We start from the raw sequence: 19,454 nt of genomic DNA on the forward strand, positions 1-19,454 counted from the left end.
TATTTTAGAAACAGATGGATGAGGGAAGGGGTCCCAAAGGTCTGCGGTATCATGCAAGGCCTAGAACACAAGATTAGATGCAGGCAACTATAAATGTGTGAGATACGTCTTCCAGAGCAAAGTGAAACTGCAAAGAGGTGCAATAAATAAAATAAAAAAACTCCATATACATTATTTACTTGAAAGACACTCACTATCTTATCTGATACGGCTGCCTTGCCTGATATTGGGCTCTGAAAATATGTAGTCATACAATAGTGTTAGACAAAACTAGTGACTGTAGCTCATTCAAGACAGCAAACACACCCAACTCTGCCATTAAAAGATGTTCCATATACTTTACCCAAAAAAAACAATTCTACAGTTAAAATGATCTGGGGAATACTATTCAATGGATATTACTCAATGTGCATACACAGATTCCTCACGCAAAATGTTTTAATCACTATGGTAATGGTTTTATTGATATCACAGCTCGATTATGCCAATTGTATATACTGTCCTACTGAGAATTTAACTTTACAGATTTCAGAGGTTCAGAATCAGGCATGCAGATTGATCGTCAAATGGCCTAGAAGTTGTCTTGTAACTCCCTTGCTGAAGGATCTCCTTTGGCTTCCATTGGAACAAAGAATAATTTTTAAAGAGTGTTGCATCATTTGTAAGGCATTTTATGACAAGGGTCCCCAATTTTTAAGATCTACGATTAAACTCCTGCTGGGGAGCTTTGTTCTTCATCCTTTAATTTACTTGCTAGTCACAAGTAAAGAAGGAAATGGATGGGTGGATGCAGTTTTTCTGCACAAGCTCCAATAATTTGCAACTCTCTACCTCTCTCTCTATATTTCCCCAATGATTCTTTAACTTTTAGGAAAAACTTAAAGACATGGCTGTTTAAACAATTGCATTAGCTCCTGTGCTATGTGTACAGCATGATGTTCCGATTTTACTCTTTAGCACAAGAAACCTATTGGTGAACGGGCATTGAATAAATTATATTTAACATAGCACTTAACAACCCTGAACATATTTTATCAATCTTCATACAACCAGCACTACTTGTGCCACTTAAGAAACAAGCAAGGATGATCAATTTAAAATATTATCAAATGTCGAGGAAATAGTCTACATAATCTAAACATTTGGATAATACTTGGCTTTTAAAAATCTTTGTTAATAAGGCTTCTTTGTGAAAATACAAGATATACCATCATGAAGCAATATATGAGAGGGAACTAGAGAGGAAGGGGGGGAGAGAGAGAGAATGAATGAATGAATTGTGGTGTAGATGTCCACTTTTTGAGATAAAGGCATCAGGTTGCAAAGTGCATGTATATTTACTAGTAGTTTGATTAAACCTCAACAGTTGGAGCAGTTTTCCTATACTTGCCATTTTAAAAGGTTTGATCCTGAAAGAAGTCTTGAAGGAGCATGTGTGGTTTATTTTTTTATTTTTTTTTATTGAGCCATCAATGTGAGTATTGGTCTTATTTCTGCTTATTGATGTAAGTTGTAATATAGACATCATTATTTGCAATCAGGATGTAGCTGCCGTGACTGTAGATTAGTTGAGCGTGGTTCACGGTTAGTAACATAAATAGCGCTATGCATGAAATAAACAAAGTGCAAGGCCACATAAATAGTAGAAGTATATTTAAAGGTTACCAGGCATTAAACTGATAGTTGGGAAAACTTGTCAACAATTGGGAAGTTAAGAGGAGTCTGATGAAATGGTTAAAAGACTGGTTTCAAAGAATTCACTTCATAGAGTGGGTGTCTGATTATTTAGTTTTATGAGAGCCTGTTTTGTATGCCAGTTAAAACAACTAAGCTGAGAACCTGCTGCCTTATGTTACAAGAATCACTATAACCATACAAAACTGCAAAATTGTTAGGCGAATTAAGGTAAAATAACCAAATACATTAGCAAGATGATCCTTATGCTTGGCTGTGAGCAAAGGGCTAGCATCGGCCAATACTCAGATACTGCAGTGAACGTAGATAGTTTAGTTGCCAGTGACAACAAAAAATCTATCAACAGACTCAAAACATGTGCTTATTTCAGTACCTGTTGTAACGCCTTGATGCACTTTTTGTTCCATTTCTCAAGATTTTGAATAATGTGGTAATGCTCAAATACATAATGAAAATAAGATAGCAGTAGCAAATTTAAGCGTACCACCAAAACAACCATTTTGGCCAAGTTTTCCTGATATCTGTGTTTTAGCACTGCAGTAATGTGAGATTCCGAATACACCCTGCAGTCTTCAGTTCCACCACAATCTTTTCCAAAATGTATTACTGTTGCAGGATCAAATGACTCCAGTAATGCTCTTGCTTCTCAGTTCTTCTGTCAAGTGCTTCACATCGTTACCCTTAACATTTTGAGCTGTAGTCTTCCTTCTGCTAAAGTTATTCAATTTTTATGCCAGATAACTTTCAACGTGGCCTCTTAGCACCTTCTGAACACTCCAGAATGCGCAGAAGGCTCATCTGGGCAGGCCCTCTGCTGGTCCATGGCTAGTGCCACCACTAAGCGGACCTGTTGCCAAATCAAGGTAAAGAGAAGCACCAACGAAGATCTAAGAAACGAAAAGTTATGATCAGGAGCTAGGTGATTTGAAAAAACAACAAAAGAGCGTGTTTCTCAATAGCTCTGAAGCTAGGCACTATAGAACATGAAATCATCAAGTTTACATCAAATCTGGAAAAAAGGTTGTGGGCATACTGGAAGAGGGGATGTGGAATGGGAGACAGATTGACTGGGTAAAGAGGAGTGGATAGGTATGAAGCTGCAGGGAGGTTCAATGTTCTAAAGTGAGAAGGAGTCGGGTTCAAATAGTATAGGGTGCAGATTCAATACCAGGCAGTTAGGGCCATATGTACAAAGATCCAGTTTTGCGACTCGCAAACTGTGAGTCGCAAAACTGGATGTACAACAGTGTCAATTACACTGTCTGCGATTCGCAATGGAGTCGCAAATGACCTACCTAATGAATATTCACGAGGTAGGTCGCAATTTGCGACCCCATTGGAAATGGCCGCCCTCACAGGGATGGCGGCCTGCTGGAGACCACCATGTCTGTGACTGCTTTTAAATAAAGCAGTTTTTTTTTTATTTTTTTAAATGCAGCCCGTTAACAAGATGCATTTCAAAAACAAAAATTAAAAGTTTTCTTTTCATTTTTTCAGAGCAGGCAGTGGTCCGTGGGGCCACTGCCTGCTCTGGAAAAAATATTTTCGCTGCCATTCATAAAGGGGAAGGGGTTCCTGGGGGACCTTTCCCGTTAGCGAATGGGTTAGCACCAGTTTGAAACTGGTGCTAACTGTGATTGTTTTGTGACCACATTCACGGTCACAAAACAATGCTATATTGCGCTGCAACTCGCAATTAGGAAGGGAACGCCCCTTCCTAATTGCAACTCGCAAACCTATTTTGCGATTCAGTAAATAGATTACCGAATCGCAAAATAGGGTCTGTACATGTGCCCCTTAGTGTGTTATTCTGATGAAGAGTAAAGTGAAAAAATAGAAATTGATTTGCGAACTGTACCATTAGACGTAACCTGGAAGAACATATAGTAATAGAAACCAGTAAGGAAACGTGTAGGGGAATTAAGTGTAACTTGCAATGTTGTCTGTCATAAGTAGCAGAGAATATTAAAAAAATAACCAAATAGTTTTGGGATTTTCTAAAGTAGACAGTGATGGGGTATTGATCTATATTAGCACAAAAGCAATATTGTTGACCGTAAAAAGTCAGCGACAGTGAAGGTGAGGTGGGTGGCATTGTTGTTTAGCAAGATGCATGTGTGTATTGATGATGCGGGAAGTGAAAGTAAATATGATGGAAAAAATAAAACCTTTAACAATCCTTATTGTAATCCATTTGTAACATCACAACTTGTGTATAGCAATAAAATGCCAATTCTGTTTTAGAGCCTCCGTGCATAGCTGATAGTTAAGTCACTGGTCTGTACAATTCCAAATACTATGCAGGCGATCATGGTAAGAGATCTACGAATGCTTCGAATGAGATAAGCAAAACTGGTATTTTTGGAAGGGAGCTGAAATGGAAGTGGAGCATATATATTTTTGATTGATTGAACACCAGAAGCAACACATGCTTGGGATGGGATTAGGAGTTCTAGACCCATAGTATGAAAATTGTGAACCCCTGCACAGATGGCACTTGGGGTGATTGTGTTACAAATGAAAACCACTAATGTGCAGTCACTGGGTCTTGAGGGAAAGGAGGATGAAGTCTCGTGAGAGACAAATTCCGGGCCATGGATTGACTTAAGGCCGAATTTGCATACATTGTGGGTGAGAGCCAAGGCAGAACTTTAACTTCTTTACCTGTTTCTCCTCGCATAACAAACTTTGCAAAGGTAAGGGCATGTATCATCCCCCTAAATCAGAGAGGCTGCTGTATGGTAGTACGTGCAAAAATCAGAGCTTTAAAGTTTCTTTCTGCTAAACCTGAAATCGCAATGTAACTTAAATATGTAAATTCTATCCTCTGCATCAGAGCTAAACTTCTCAGATTACTTTCGCTGGATTTGCTGATATTTACACCAGTGTACTCCATCATGGGTGTCTGGAGTAATATCCCTATCATGTTTTCATTTTCCCTGCCCCCTCTTTTTAACTTTTATTTTTGCGAGCCACTGCTCTGTGTTGCGTTCTATTGTGGCCTCATGTAGTTTGCAGAGCGTGGCCCGGATGTGAACCCGGGCTTCTGTGATAAACCTCCTTTTTTTTATTTTTACAATAAGAATCCCCAAATGCTGTGGTTTTTTTTTTTTTTTTTTTATGGTAAAGGGCTCCGGTTTCCTTTTAATTACGCACTTCTCGCGCTGTGCTTTCTTAAAGAAAATTTAAGTTTTACTTTAATCTGCTTTTTTTTTTAACGAGCTATTGGTGAGCATATTAATAGTTTTTTAATCATTGTCCTACCTGCACTGTGTCCCCGTTCCACCGCCAATTATTTGGATTGTGTGGAGGGACGATTAGTGCAATAGGAAGTGATTTATCACTTCCGGTTCGCCCACTAATCAGTAGCTTCACAGCTGAAGATTTTGCTTAAATTTAGATGCCTCTCGCGACGCGCAGCGGACGCGTGCAGCGGGCGCGCCGTCGGCGCGCCTAAGGCAAGCCCGTCTGCGCCCGTCCGCGGCCATCCGGGGCCAGGGGCCAAAACCCCTGCCCAAAAATTTGTTGCATACACTCGTAATAATCTTCTGACCCTACGACCCGCCCCTAACCCTTTTTGCTCACTCCTTATTCCTGATACAGCCTTACACAGCTGTTTGTGTTGTAGCTTTACCCTCCCTCCCCCCCTTCACTGGGGCTCCATTCGCCATGAGTCTAGTCGAACTCCTCCTCTGATCATCAAGACTAACCCTTCCCTTACTCCTTTTACCTTTTTCAGTCTTAATTGCCGCTCACTACCTAAACATAAGGGCGACATTCTGAATATTCTTATGGAGCTACAACCTGATGCCCTCTTTCTAACTGAAACGTGGCTTAATGAGAGTTCCGGACCCGATATGGCGTATGCGCTTCCTCCCAACTATACCTATCATGGAAGAAATCGTACTGACCGTACTGGTGGGGGTATAGCTTTAATCTTCAAAACTGACTATGTATGTAAATGGGTAGACCTGGATTTTATAAATTGTGAAGCCGGGTTTTTTAAACTTCACTTATCACCTAATTTTACTCTTTCCGGGGCCCTTATGTACCGTCCTCCTGGCCCTGCGGGTCTTTGGGCATCGACCCTTCCTGACCTGATTGCTCCTCTTCTATTAGAAACCACTAATTTTTTGTTTTTAGGTGACCTGAACTTACATCTCAATGACACATTTTGCACTACGAGCTCTACTCTTATAGCTAACTTAGCGGCATTAAATGTTCTCTTACATAACTCAGGCCCCACGCATAAGGCAGGGCACTTATTAGACCCCATTTTTTTCCAATCTTGATACCATTTCATGTAAACAAGCCACTCCTATTCCATGGTCGGATCATTTTTTGGTGGAATTTACGATTGCACAATCACGGGGTCCTACTCCCTCCGTATCCCTTGCCAAATCCAGTACCTATAGAAACTGGAAAAATGTAGATATTAAGACCCTGAATTTAATGTTGGAAAAAACCCTACCATCGATTACGAGTATAAGAGATGACTGGGTTATCCGTGATTGGCTAACCTCTGCAATTGATGAATGTCTTCCTCTATCTAATAAAAAGAATAAACAGGGCTACCAGCATCCCCCCGCCCCCTGGTTCTCAGAAATACTCAAAACAGAAAAAACTAAGTGCAAGAACTTGGAAAGGAAATGGCGTAAAAACTATGATCCTGACCGGAAATCCACTTACAAACTAGCCCTTCTTAACTATCACCGACTATGTAACATCGCGCGTGCCGAACATGCCACCGAGATTATTTTACAATCTCAGAATTGCCCCAAAGTGCTGTTTGAAGTAGTTAAGGAACTTTCTGGTGACTCCCGTTTATCTAAGCCCCCTGATCTTGACCCTAAAAAATGCAACGATCTGGCAAATTTCTTTGCGGATAAAATTGACAACATTTATTCTGAATTCCACAACGACTCTAACAATCCCAGCACTAGCACTAAACCTCAATCCAACCACCTTTTTCTTTCTTCTATCACTCAAGAAATGACTCAAGTTAATAATATTAATTTACTTAATGATTGGCTCCCCATGGATACTGCCTCCTTTTCTAAGATTCTTACAAGCATCAAGTCTGGCTCCCCGCATGATCCTATCCCCATTACGGTTCTTCAAAAGCTAGACCCTTCCATACTTACTTCCATTATGCAGTTTCTTAACATGTCACTTATGGAAACTTATGTTCCTGCTTTGTGGAAGCACGCAATGGTCCTTCCTTTATTAAAGAAAAATAACTCTGATCCGGAAATTTTCTCCAATTTTCGCCCAATTTCTCTCCTTCCTCTTTTTTCCAAAATTCTGGAAAAACATGTTAATTTTCAATTGACCCAGTTTGTAGAAACCAGTAATATCCTCCATCCTTCTCAATCTGGTTTTCGTGGCGGCTATTCAACGGAGGCAACTTTACTGGGTGTGACTGAAAATATCCGTCAACAAATTGATAAAGGTGAAACAGTAGCTCTCATCCTATTGGATTTAAGCGCAGCTTTTGATACTGTATCTCACTCTTCTCTTTTAAAAACTCTTAATATCAAGGGTATTGGCGGCAAAGCCCTCTTGTGGCTGTCCAGCTTTTTATCCAATAGGACTTTTCAGGTTTTTTCTCACACAGCTTCCTCTCTGATTCATGCATCTCCTTACGGAGTCCCTCAGGGCTCCATTCTTAGTCCACTACTTTTTAATATATATGTCAGTCCTTTGGCAAGCATAGCAGAACAAGCTGGTCTAACTATCTATTCTTATGCTGATGATACTCAACTTATTTTTTCACTTTCTCCCAAAGAAACCTCTAACTCTTCCTCTTTGCAAATAGGACTATCTAAGATAGCCAATTGGATGCATTTTAATAAACTCAAACTTAATGGAGGAAAGACAGAACTCCTCATTTTTGGAAACAAAAAATCACTCTGGGGCCCCCAACATTGGCCCTCTGAGATGGGTGCCCCCCCAATCCCTTCTCTTTCTGCATGTAACCTGGGCATCATTATTGATGACCAGTTGACTATGAAACAGCAGGTGACCAAAGTAGCTTCTACCTGCTTTGCTATCCTGAAGTGGCTTCGTAAAATTCTCTGGATGCTTCCTGTGGCTGCTCAAAGAACCGTGGTCCAAGCGCTGGTTATTTCTAGACTGGACTACGGTAACGTGCTCTATTTGGGTGCAAATAAAGAAGTATTACACAAACTTCAAGTTGTTCAGAATTCTGCGGCCAGGCTTCTTTGTCAACTTCCCAGAATTGCTCCCACTTCTGGTGCACTTCGTGAACTACATTGGCTGAAAATTGAGAATCGCATCAAATTCAAAGCTCTATGCTATTTGCATAGAATTACTATAGGCCTAGCTCCCAACTATCTTAAAACTTTGGTCCAACTCTATCGGCCCTCTCGTTCTCTTCGATCCTCTAATCAACATAAATTCCAGGTGCCCAGATTCAGACGTACCAAAATGGGGGGACGTTCTTTTGCCTTCTTAGCTCCCTCTCTTTGGAACTCTCTTCCTCTTCATTTACGGCATGAAAGGGTGTTCATTAGATTCCGTAAGGAGCTTAAGACATGGCTTTTTAACCAGTAATCGCCCAAGTTGATCTCCTGACTCTGCCTTTTGTCTTGCATTGTCTTGGCGCCGGGAAACCTCCGGGTAGCTGTGCGCTATACAAATCCAATAAATAAATAAATAATAAATACTCCAATTTATCACCTTCCCTGTGGCGAACACCACGCCGATGCAGTTGTGTACGTGTCTTAAAGGTTTCACTACCTGGATACAAGAGCTGACTCCAAATAAACAGAGCTAAAGCTGAGGTGGTATTTTTTTTTATTCTGACCCAAGGTTTGGAAGGGCGTAGCAGTGAGATGTGGTAGCTGTGCTTTTTATAGAACTGGTAGTGTCAATTAATGAGACAAAGAATGTGGGTGTCTTTTTGGGCAAATATTATACCAGCAGGTAAATGTTATGAGTAAAAGCATAATTCTTCCCACCCACCCCTTTTAGCCAGATGACGGATGTGACGTTTCTCCTGTAGTCGTCTTTGTGCATTTTCTGTGCAATGCGCTCTCTGGTCCCAGTCCACAAGAGTTTTGGGTTCTTCCAAAATGCGGTAACATTTGCCAATCAGGGGCCTCAGTCCTAGCTTCAGTGGATATATCTTCACACAACTTGTCTCAAAGCACAGGAAGAATTGTCTGTGGCTGCTGATACATCATCTGCTGGTAAACATGGGAAGGTCCATCATTTGAACAGGCGGGAGCATGTCTTTGGAAAAAAGAGTACGACCTTCGTCCCATGTATACTTTTATCATAGAATTATACTCAGAAACAAACTAGTCCAGGAGGAAAGGTCTGAAGTGGCAGACATTGGAGCAACATGGTAGCATTTATGTACAGCCTCAGAGACACTCTGTGGAGTCTCCCAGAGTGAAGGGGTATCCCAAACAAGCCCTGCAAACGTTGAGGACCATAGCCTACTCCTTAAATCTGATAGGACCTGCACTTGTGCCAACCCTTCGTGCAGCCAGTGTGGCACCACGTGATTTGCACATCACCTTCCTAGCAAGGGGTCCTGCCGAGTCCCCACGGTGGAGGTTGCCTTATTAAACTGCACCCATCCTCATAGGACAGTGAAGTCCATGGATACGCCCACACTGTGGTGTTCTTAGGCCTCTTCTGATGGGGCGGCTGCAGTGCGTACTCACAGAACTGCTCCACTACGACTGCTTACTACTTCCTCTGCGGTGCAGGAGCTCACATTGACAGTGTGCGCCAGTGCAGATCCATGCACCTTTTTCTTCGGAATCAGCCACATAGTGGTGGTTTGCACAATGTGGTGCTGGTGTAAACAGGCGCAGGTACACACTGACAGCTTATACTGCATTAAGGGGCTGATGTACGACTACCCATTTGCAAACAGTGATCAGTAGTCTAAACAGACATGTTTGCCAATGGGCATGAAATGTGCAGTGCAATGTATGTACTGTTGGTTCGCCTCACAAATACTCCGTTTGCAAGAGGCCTTGAAACAACCTGCCCAACAAATATTAATGTCAAGTTGCACCTTTCGATTTATTTAATAACATTCCAATGTCGGTATACTCTTGTGCCACTAGATTAGTACAGTATTCACGACAAATTATAGAGTGCCGATTCACTGCTGTAATGGTGGAATGCCATACGTCACGTGTCAGTGACGGATGCAGAGTATGGAACGGAGTGGACTAGTGCCTAATTTGGAAATGTACAATTCAGAAGCCCGAAGTTCGAATCTTGACGCACCTTATGGCCCATTGTGTGACTCCAGACATCACATTCTAGATCTGTACTGCAGTTCCCACAGAGTGGCATCACCAAGAAATGATTGCTGGCTGTGGATTTTGTTATGTGTGCAGTGTGTTTGTAAGAATACACAGCACGCGTTAGCAGCCTAACGAATATAAACATGTTTGCTTGGTATCAAAACATAAGTGGAAAGACAGAGAAAATATTATTATTTTTTTAAGTAAAAGCAGCAGCGTCCTTGGCCTCTACTGATTATACAGTTTACCTGAAAAAAAAGAGCATGTGGCTAATCACTGGTTTGTGGGCAGCCGTAGCGCTTTAAATGGGCCGGTACTGTGTACCGGCACTTTTTTATTGTGAGAGGGAGAGTACCTTCACTTCTCAAGATAAACGTATTACTTTTAATTGGAGAGTACTCACACTTCTCAGAAACAAGCAGGTACCCTTATTCCGAGTACCTGCTTCTCTAGTTTTCTATTCCAAGCACTGGGCAGCCGTTAATCGTTCACTGTGTAAAGAGGTTGAACAGCGGGCCGTCCAATGCTGCAGGTCCGCCGGGCTCTGGGGCAGGCAGCCGTGAGCGCGGCTCCCCAGGCCGCAGCGCTGCCCTCTCCGCCCCGCCTGGAACGAGGCTGCGCAGCGCAGAGCGCTCCATGTTGTCACGTGTGCAGCAGGTAAACGCCGTGTGCAGGGAATCGCGGTGTATTGTGTCCTACGAACCAGAGTGCCGGGCTCGGTTGTACCGGTGTATGTATTCCTAGCACTTCCAATGGAGATTGGTTAAAAGAGAAGGCTCGAGCAGCCAATGAGTAGCTATCGGCGATCAGCAAAATATTTCCCTCCTCCTTTCCCCCGTCTGTTGCCAGCCAGAGACACCTCAGCATCTGCCTGCGAGAAAACCCCACACTGCACACCGTCTGATTATATTTTTCCTTTCCCATTCTCAGCAGCGCAGCCCGGCTTTGCTCTAATTGGAATTGTTTTCCTATTTTTCCTTCTGCCAGCCGTCTGCGGATGCAGGGGGCTGCAGGATGCTGCCAGAGCCGGGGACTCGGGCTGCTGTGATGGCTGCAGCGCTACGACTGCTTCCCTTCTGCATGCTCTACGGCTTCTCCGAGGCACAGATTCACTACTCCATCCCCGAGGAGCTGAAGCGAGGAGCCTTCGTGGGCAACATTGCCAAGGACCTAGGGACAGATGTGGCCAAGCTGACGGCCGCACATCTGCAGGTGCTGTCAGACTCCGACTCGCAGTACTTCTCTGTCAATGTGAACACTGGCGTGATCACAGTCAACGACAGGATTGACAGGGAGCAGCTTTGTGGGCAGAGCTCCCAGTGCCTGCTCAACCTGAAGCTGGCCATCGAGAACCCGGTGGAGGTGTACAGTATCGAAGTAGAGATCCTGGATGTGAACGACAACCCGCCCCGGTTCCAGAGCAGCGAGTTTACGCTGAATGTCAATGAGTTGGCCTCCCCTGGTGCCCGTTTCCTGATCCAGAACGCGCAGGATCCGGATACCGGGTCCAACTCCCTGCAGACCTATCACCTGAGCCCCAATGAGAACTTCTCTCTTAAGGTGAAGACTCGTGCAGACGGCAACAAGTTCCCAGAGCTGGTGCTGGAGCGGGCCCTGGACAGGGAGCAGAGGGCCGTCCACCATCTTGTGCTCACGGCTGAAGATGGGGGAGCACCACGGAGGACTAGCACCTTAAATATCACTGTCAATGTCCTGGATGCTAATGACAACCACCCTGTCTTTGACAAGCCTTCCTATAAAGCAAGTTTGGTGGAGAACATTGCAAAGGGTACCTTGGTAGTCAGGCTCAATGCCACTGATTTGGATGAAGGGCCCAATGGAGAAATTGAATACTCCTTCAGTAGCCACAACTCAGATGCACTTAGTAGTGTGTTTACAATTAATGGTCAAACTGGAGAAATCCGCATTATAGGTGATTTGGATTATGAAGAAGTCAAGCTTTATGAGATTGACATAGAGGCCAAAGATAACGGGTCTCCCATAATGGAAGAACATTGCACAGTCACGGTCGAAGTCATTGATGTCAATGACAATAGGCCAGAGATCACCTTGGTATCCTTAGCCAAATCAATAACCGAAGACGCTCCTCCAGGCACAGTAGTCGCTGTCGTAAATATAAATGATAGAGATTCTGGAAAAAATGGAATGGTCAATTGCCATTTACCCAGTAACCTCCCTTTCACAATGAGAAAGGATTTTGAACACCAATATTCCCTGATCACCAATAGCCAACTAGACAGAGAAAGTGTTTCTCGCTATAATTTTTCCATCACTGCCACGGATATGGGGAACCCTCCCCTAATGGTCAAGAGGGAGCTTTCAATTATGTTGTCTGATGTTAATGATAGTCCTCCAGAGTTCATTCGTCCTTCTTACGAAGTGTTCCTGAAGGAGAATAACAAGGTGGGGGAGCTTCTTTGTACTGTGTCTGCACTTGACCCAGACCTCGGCCAGAATGCCCTCCTTTCATATTCTATCCTCAGAGGCCATGGGGAGAATTCTGATACATCAGCATTTCCAGTCTATATCAACTCCAGGAATGGCCAAGTCTATGCAGAGCTTCCTTTCGACTATGAAAAGATTAGCTATTTCCAGTTCAGAGTTGAAGTCACAGATGCCGGCTCCCCACCTCTTAGCAGCAGGACAACTGTGCATGTGTTCATTTTGGACCAGAATGACAACGTTCCTATCATCCTATATCCCACTTTGGGTAAGGACACTGATATACGTTGTCAAATTCCTCGATCAATTGGAGCAAAGAAGCTAGTGACAAAAGTAACAGCAGTGGATCCTGATGCTGGCCGCAATGCCTGGGTGTCCTACCACTTGCTCAAAGCCACAGATCCAAAATTGTTCACTGTCGGCTTGAGAACTGGTGAGATCAGAACAACACGTGTTCTCCAAGATCAAGATGCTCCAATCCAGGAGCTACTTCTTGTGATTAAGGACTCCGGAGAGCCTACTCTGTCCACCTCTGTCACTGTTCTGGTGTCAGTGGAAGACAACGGCCTGGAGATTTTCCAGGGACTTCATGATGTGCCCACTCAGAGTGAGAACATCCCAACATTAACAATTTATCTGATCATTTCTTTGGCAATCATATCTGTTATTGCCTTGATTGGACTGGTAGCGCTTGGAATACGGTGCGCTGGGAACAGGGCTAACGAGAATTCCTATTGTTGTTGCTTAGAAAAGCCCAGAAAGCCCATAGACCCAACAAAACGTTTTTTGGAACATGTACAGCTCCACCACAGTTTGGGGCATGCTGTGATAGGTGTGCAAGTGAGCTCTATGGGGAACGTCCCATCAGCCCCTTGCAGATCCTGTATCTCACCAGTGTCAGACATCAGCGAGTTCATGTTCATGAAGACCTCCACTGGCCCACCCAGCTGCCCCCCTAGCGCACAGCTCCCGGAGCCGAGCTGCTCCAGCGCGCCCAATGAGGCTAGCTCTCTGAACATGCAGGCAAAGGGCATGCTTCCTGCAAGCCAAGCACATTCAGCTTTCTAGTCCACACCCCAGATCTCTTCATTCATTGATATGAGCTCATCTCTGTGTGAATCATGCTAACATTTCAGCTGTGACAAAAAGTCCTCATCATTGAAGTTGTCTGCTAATTATACATCCTGTTTTAAGAGCAGATATAATCAGCCACTTTCTGGTATGGTTCCATATACATCTGGGATGCTCTGGAGCTTATGGGAGTGGATTTCGTCCATTGACATTATTCACACGTGGTTGATAGCTGCCTGCTAATATTCACAAAGAGCCGGGCATTTCACCCAGAGATTGCTGTCGGGTTCTCTTACTCGACCACACACAGTCCGAGGGCAGGTAGCCTGGTAGGACCGTGCCGTGGTTCCGTTCTCGCGTGGGTGGGGGAGAAGAAAGGGCTGTCCCTGCAGCTTTAAGAAATGAATTGTCTGTGGCAATTATTGGCCAGGTTTCCACACTGCTGCTTGCCAATGAGCGGCTGAACTGACTGAGAGAGACACCCTACCCCCTCCCCCTTTCCCCTCTCCTCGCCGTGACACAAACCTCAGTTTACTACGGATCCTGGGCTTCCGTAAAAAAAAAAAAAAAATAACAATAATAATAATAGAGGATTGTGGGCATCGGAAACAAGGGATTTTGTCCCGCACGGGTGACCAGCTGCGCTGGGAAGCAGCACGAAGCGTTCGCTCCGAGGGGGCTCCTCTCCGCCATGGATTGCAGGGTAAGGAAGCGGGGTCTGCAGCAGCGACCGCTCCTGCTCATCGTCTCGTCCCTGTCCCTGCTGCAGCCGGCGCTCGGGCAGACGCGCTACTCCATCCGGGAGGGCCAGGAGCCCGGCGCCCTGGTGGGCAGCCTGGCCAAGGACCTGGGGCTGGCGCTGCCGGGGCTGGCGGCGCGCAGGCTGCGGGTGGTCTCCGAGGGCGGCCGCCAGTTCTTCCAGGTGGACCTGGCCAGCGGCGCCCTGCTGGTGCACGAGAAGATGGACCGGGAGGAGCTGTGCGGCGCGAGCTCCCCGTGCCTGCTGCACGTGCAGCTCGTGCTGGAGAGCCCGCTGAGCTTGCTCCGAGTGGAAGTGGAGGTGTTGGATGCCAACGACAACGCGCCCCGGTTCCCTAAGAATGACATTCTCTTTGAGATCAGCGAGCTAGTCAATCCGGGGTTCGTAATGCCGCTGGAGATTGCCGAGGACCCGGATGTGGGCACCAACTCAGTCTCCACCTACGAGCTGAGTGCCAGTGAATATTTCACTCTCAGAACAAGGGCACGTGACGACGGTGTCAAGATGCCCGAGCTTGTGCTGGAGAAGCCTTTGGACCGAGAGCAGGTGGCCGCCCACCACTTAATTTTAACAGCCTACGACGGAGGGGTGCCTGTGAGATCGGGGACAGCTAGCATCGTAGTCACTGTCATCGATGCCAATGACAATGCCCCCGTGTGTGAACCCTCCTTTTCCAAGATCTCCCTGCAAGAAAACTCGCCGGCTGGGACCCTGGTCATAAGGCTGAATGTCACTGACTTAGACGAGGGCCCCAACGGAGAGATAGATTACTCTTACAAAACCACACAGAACGCGCCAGAAAAAATCCCGAACCTCTTCACTTTAGATTCTGAAACAGGCGAGATCCGAACCAAGGGTGAAATGGATTTTGAGGAGTCCAGCGCTTATGACGTTGTTGTCAGAGTTAGAGACAGGGGTTTCCCCAAGATGGAGGGGCTTTGCCACATCAAGGTGGAGCTTGTTGATGTCAATGATAACAGCCCTGAGATCATACTGACCTCGGTGTCTAGTCCAATTCAAGAAGATGCTCCGTCTGGAACCGTGATAGCGCTGATCAGCGTCAAGGACAATGATTCTGGAAAATATGGACAAGTTAATCTTGAAATCCAAAAGGATCTTCCATTTCAACTCCTGTCATCTTTCAGAGACCATTATTCACTTGTCACAGATGGAGCTCTGGACAGAGAGAAACAATCTTCCTTTAATATCACTATTGAAGCTGTAGACTCTGGGTCGCCCCCACGGTCTACTCGCAAATACATAGCTCTGAATATTTCAGATGAGAACGACAATGCTCCAACCTTCCCTAAGTCTTCATACACAGTTCATGTTCAAGAAAACAATCTTCCTGGATCATTGATAGGGTCTGTTTCTGCTTCTGACCCTGACATGGGTGACAACTCCAAGGTCTCCTATATGATTCTGGTTCAAGACTTTTCCCAGCCAACCTATTTTCATATCAACTCTGAAAATGGCTCTATATACACCTTGCGGTCTTTGGATTATGAACAAGACAAAGTATTCACAATATTGGTGGAAGCCAAGGATTCTGGATCACCACCCTTGTCCAGCACTGCTACAGTCCATGTGTTTGTGCAGGATGAAAATGACAATTCTCCCAGGGTCATGTATCCTCCGGTAGAGAAAGGGACCCTGATCCACCAGACTATTCCTCGTGCAGCAGAAACTGGATATCTGGTGACAAAAATTGTGGCAGTGGATGCAGATAGTGGTCACAATGCCTGGCTTTCCTACCATCTCCAACCAAACACGGATAAGAGTCCATTTAAAGTGGAACCTCGCTCTGGGGAAATTAGAATTGCGGGAACCATCAAAGATTTGGAAATGTTTGCACAACGGATTGTAATTGTTGTGAAAGACAATGGGAATCCCTCAATGTCAACATCAGTGACTTTGGAGGTGTCATTGGAGGACAATAATTTGCAAGAATCATCAAAGATTAGAGACCTTCCAAGAACTTCCCACAAATCTTCAGATTTAACTCTTTACCTAATTATCTCACTAGCAGCCATTTCTCTGGTTTCCTTAGTAATGATCGTTGTCTTGTTTGTAAGATGTCTCAGGCCAGGTAATGGGAGTCCTGGTTGTGCTTTTTGCTGTAAAAGCACAAATGATTCCAGAGACGCAAATAAACAGCAAGCCACACATTTACCTGGACACATCAATCCTGAAGGCTACCTTAAGTTTATAGAAGTTGGTGGGACAGGATTAGGCTCCGAGACTCGCTGCTATAGGTCATGTCTAACTCCAGTGTCTGAGCAGAGTGATTTCATGTTTGTAAGGCCTTTCAGTAATTCTGCAACAGGGGAAAGTGTAAATAACTCTGATCAGTCGGTCAGCACGCTGCTCACTCCATGTGATGGGGTAAGATATATGTGATTGTTTGTTTCTCTTTCACAGGTGTGCTGTGACACGTATTGACTTCTTACTTGCTTCAGCCAAGGGACGTACAATCCTAAGAATCACAGGCAGAGTTGTCTTTCATTACAAATGGCATCCATTTTGAATAGAGCAGCTTCTCAGGCACACCATTGTTCAACCATTGGTCCTACTAAGTCATATTAAAAATGTGTACAGCATTATAGTTTCACTAACTTGCTCCAAACCACTTGCCTACGTTTGTACAAGTAGGGCATTTTTGTCTTTTGGAAATATCCACTTTTGTTAAAGGTTTTTGGAATAATCCTTAGACAAATTATTTCTAGAATGGAAAGTTCTACTAGTTTTGCTTCTGTTTCATGCAACATATTTAATTTGCTTTTAGAGTTTTTTCCAATAAATCAGATGCTGTCCTGGATTCTAAGGTGACTGATCTACAGTAAGAAGTATTTTTGTGACTTGCTTAATGCAAGGTGGACACAGACTAGCTTTGGTGTGAGACAAATCATGCAGCTGCCTCAGACATAAAGGGCCAAAATTAACAATCTTTCATGTAACGCCGCAAGACAGCTTGCTGCGCTATGTAAAAGGGCAGGAACGTGCCATATTTACCATTGCCTAGCACCAATGCATGCACCCTTGCACCATGATGCAGGGTGTCTGCATTGACACAGGATTGTTTTTCATGCAGAAAGGGACACCTTCCTGCACAAAAACTATCCTTTGAGGCGTTTTCCTCTTTTAAGTGTGCTGCAGAACGCACCACACTTCAAAAGAGGAAACAATGAGGAGAAATAAAAAGATTTCTTCTTGTTGAGCTTCACCTGGAAAGACCTAGCTTTTTGAGGCATTTCCCGGGTTTACCAGTCTTGGTAAATCTAAAATCAACCAAATTCCATGGGGGGATACATGGGAACACCCACGCTCCTCCCATGGAACACCTTCCCATGGCCGAGTAACACAAGACCGCAATTTGCTCTGCCTTGTTTTACTCCAGATTTACCATGCAACACAGGGCCACGCAAGATGGCCTCACACTGTTTGGTAAATATGACTTTAGTATTCCGTAGCTTTTGCAACACCATATGTGACACAAGGGCAAAGCAATACTATGATAAATATGGCCCAAAGTGGTCTATGAGGCATTGTGGAGGAAGAGGCTGCCAACAAGCCATTGCATTTGAGAGGCTGTTATTGATAGAACATGTCAAATCCACATGACATGTGACTGCCTCAACTAAAACCCTTGTTGCTTTTCAGAAGGTTCTACCTATTGGGAGTGTTCTTTATTTAATAAGCTAGTCTGCCTCTGAGCTGCAGGTTTAATATGAAAATAGCCATATTTCATCAATTATACTTTATGTCCACTGTTTGACAGTGTCTAGAAGTGGATGTCTGTGTGAGTTGTTTAAAGGTCTACCTGTGTGTGTGTGTAGATATATATATATATATATATATATATGTATATATATATGTATAATAAGCCTAATTTGAACATTGAAAAGTTACCCTCAGACTTTTATACTTTAGAGTGTAGTATAAGCCAGGTAGGCCATGGTGCAATGCCTTTGGATGCATGGGTATGGTATTTCTATAGCATGAACTTACTTAAAAGGGAGAGGAGCACTATACCTGGTCAAAGTCAAACATAAAGTTAAAAAAAAAAAATAGGAGAGAGATCTGAGCTGTGGATGGTAAATGAATTGTGATGTGTTCTTTAAAGTGAAGAGTCTTCAACTCTTTCCTAAAGTGGAGCAGTGTTGGGGCAGTTCTGATGACACTGGGATGTTGTTCCAGATTATGGGCGCATAAATGGGAAAGGCCTGCTGCCTTCTTTTTTTATTTTTTTTTACACTTTTTAGTCTGATGGTGTCCTGGTTGCAGTTGTTCCAATAACTACCAGAGATGGTGAGCTTGTCCGCAAAATAAGCAGGGGTACTGGTCGTGATGGCTTTGTAAATGGTGCAGTTGGTTTTTAATATGGTGTGGGACACCCCAACAGGATGGGGTGATGTGACCATGTATGTTCAGGTTCTAGATGAGACCTACTGTGGCGTATGGGATGCCCCTGATGGCTGTTAATTAGGAGGCTAGAAATTAGAGTATTATTACTGTCCAAATGCAAGATTGAGAGTTTAAACAGTAGTCTTGAAGTCAGTTTCTGGAAGAAATGATTTGCCTTTCTTTGTAGGAGAGAGCTGGCAGAGGACATCTTCGTACTGGCAGTTTGTTCCACGAGGGCAAGGTTAGTGCCCAGGGTAAATCGAAGGGGCTTGGTATTCAATACAATTTGGGGTTCAAAGCCATTAAGGTTCATATTATTGAGACAAGCATGAGACTCCATGTAAAGTTTGAAGATGACGTGACAGTATGAAACCTGGACTCCTCCACAGGTGAGGGGGATATTTTGTTACCTGGAGGTGCGCTTGTGAGCAAGCTGGTGGCATTTGGAAAGGCAGGAGAATAATCTGCAAAAATATTGGCAGTGAATTCCAATCGAGGTGCTAGAGTGGGTACAAGGGTGGGATGCTCAACTGTGTTAATGGCATAGGGTTTCTTTAAATTTGATAGTATGGTGTTCAAACCTAATAGTATGACAGCGTATTGGTCCATAACCAGGTGACTTAATTTACAGTTTGTCAATTTTGACAATAGTAAGGAATCGCATAATGTTGTGCTGTACACAAGTTGTGGTGTTATACTACCTTTTTCCTCATGCATAAATAGCAAATGATTGTGGTTGTTCCACTTCATGGTATATACCAGTTGTT

General features: G+C 44.1%; 2 protein-coding genes across 47 annotated transcripts in view; both read left to right on the forward strand.

Moving 5' to 3' along the window:
• Positions 1–19,454, forward strand: part of LOC138245662 (protocadherin gamma-C3-like) — an 830,748-nt gene that overhangs the window by 744,537 nt on the left and 66,757 nt on the right. Inside the window, exon 1 of one of the 46 annotated variants that reach the window (XM_069199441.1) lies at positions 11,003–16,668. The exons of the other annotated variants lie outside the window; for them this stretch is intronic. Within the exon in view, the coding sequence (XP_069055542.1) occupies positions 14,215–16,668 (2,454 nt within the window). The 5' untranslated portion in view covers positions 11,003–14,214. Of the gene's footprint in view, positions 1–11,002; positions 16,669–19,454 lie in introns of those variants that run through there. 46 annotated transcript variants of the gene reach the window in all.
• Positions 11,004–13,520, forward strand: LOC138245667 (protocadherin gamma-C4-like). Its single transcript, XM_069199472.1, has one exon. It carries the CDS (start codon positions 11,004–11,006, stop codon positions 13,518–13,520), a length of 2,517 nt encoding a protein of 838 aa, XP_069055573.1.

This window comes from Pleurodeles waltl, chromosome 7 (genome assembly GCF_031143425.1).
Source record: "Pleurodeles waltl isolate 20211129_DDA chromosome 7, aPleWal1.hap1.20221129, whole genome shotgun sequence".
NCBI classification, from domain to species: Eukaryota; Metazoa; Chordata; class Amphibia; order Caudata; family Salamandridae; genus Pleurodeles; species Pleurodeles waltl.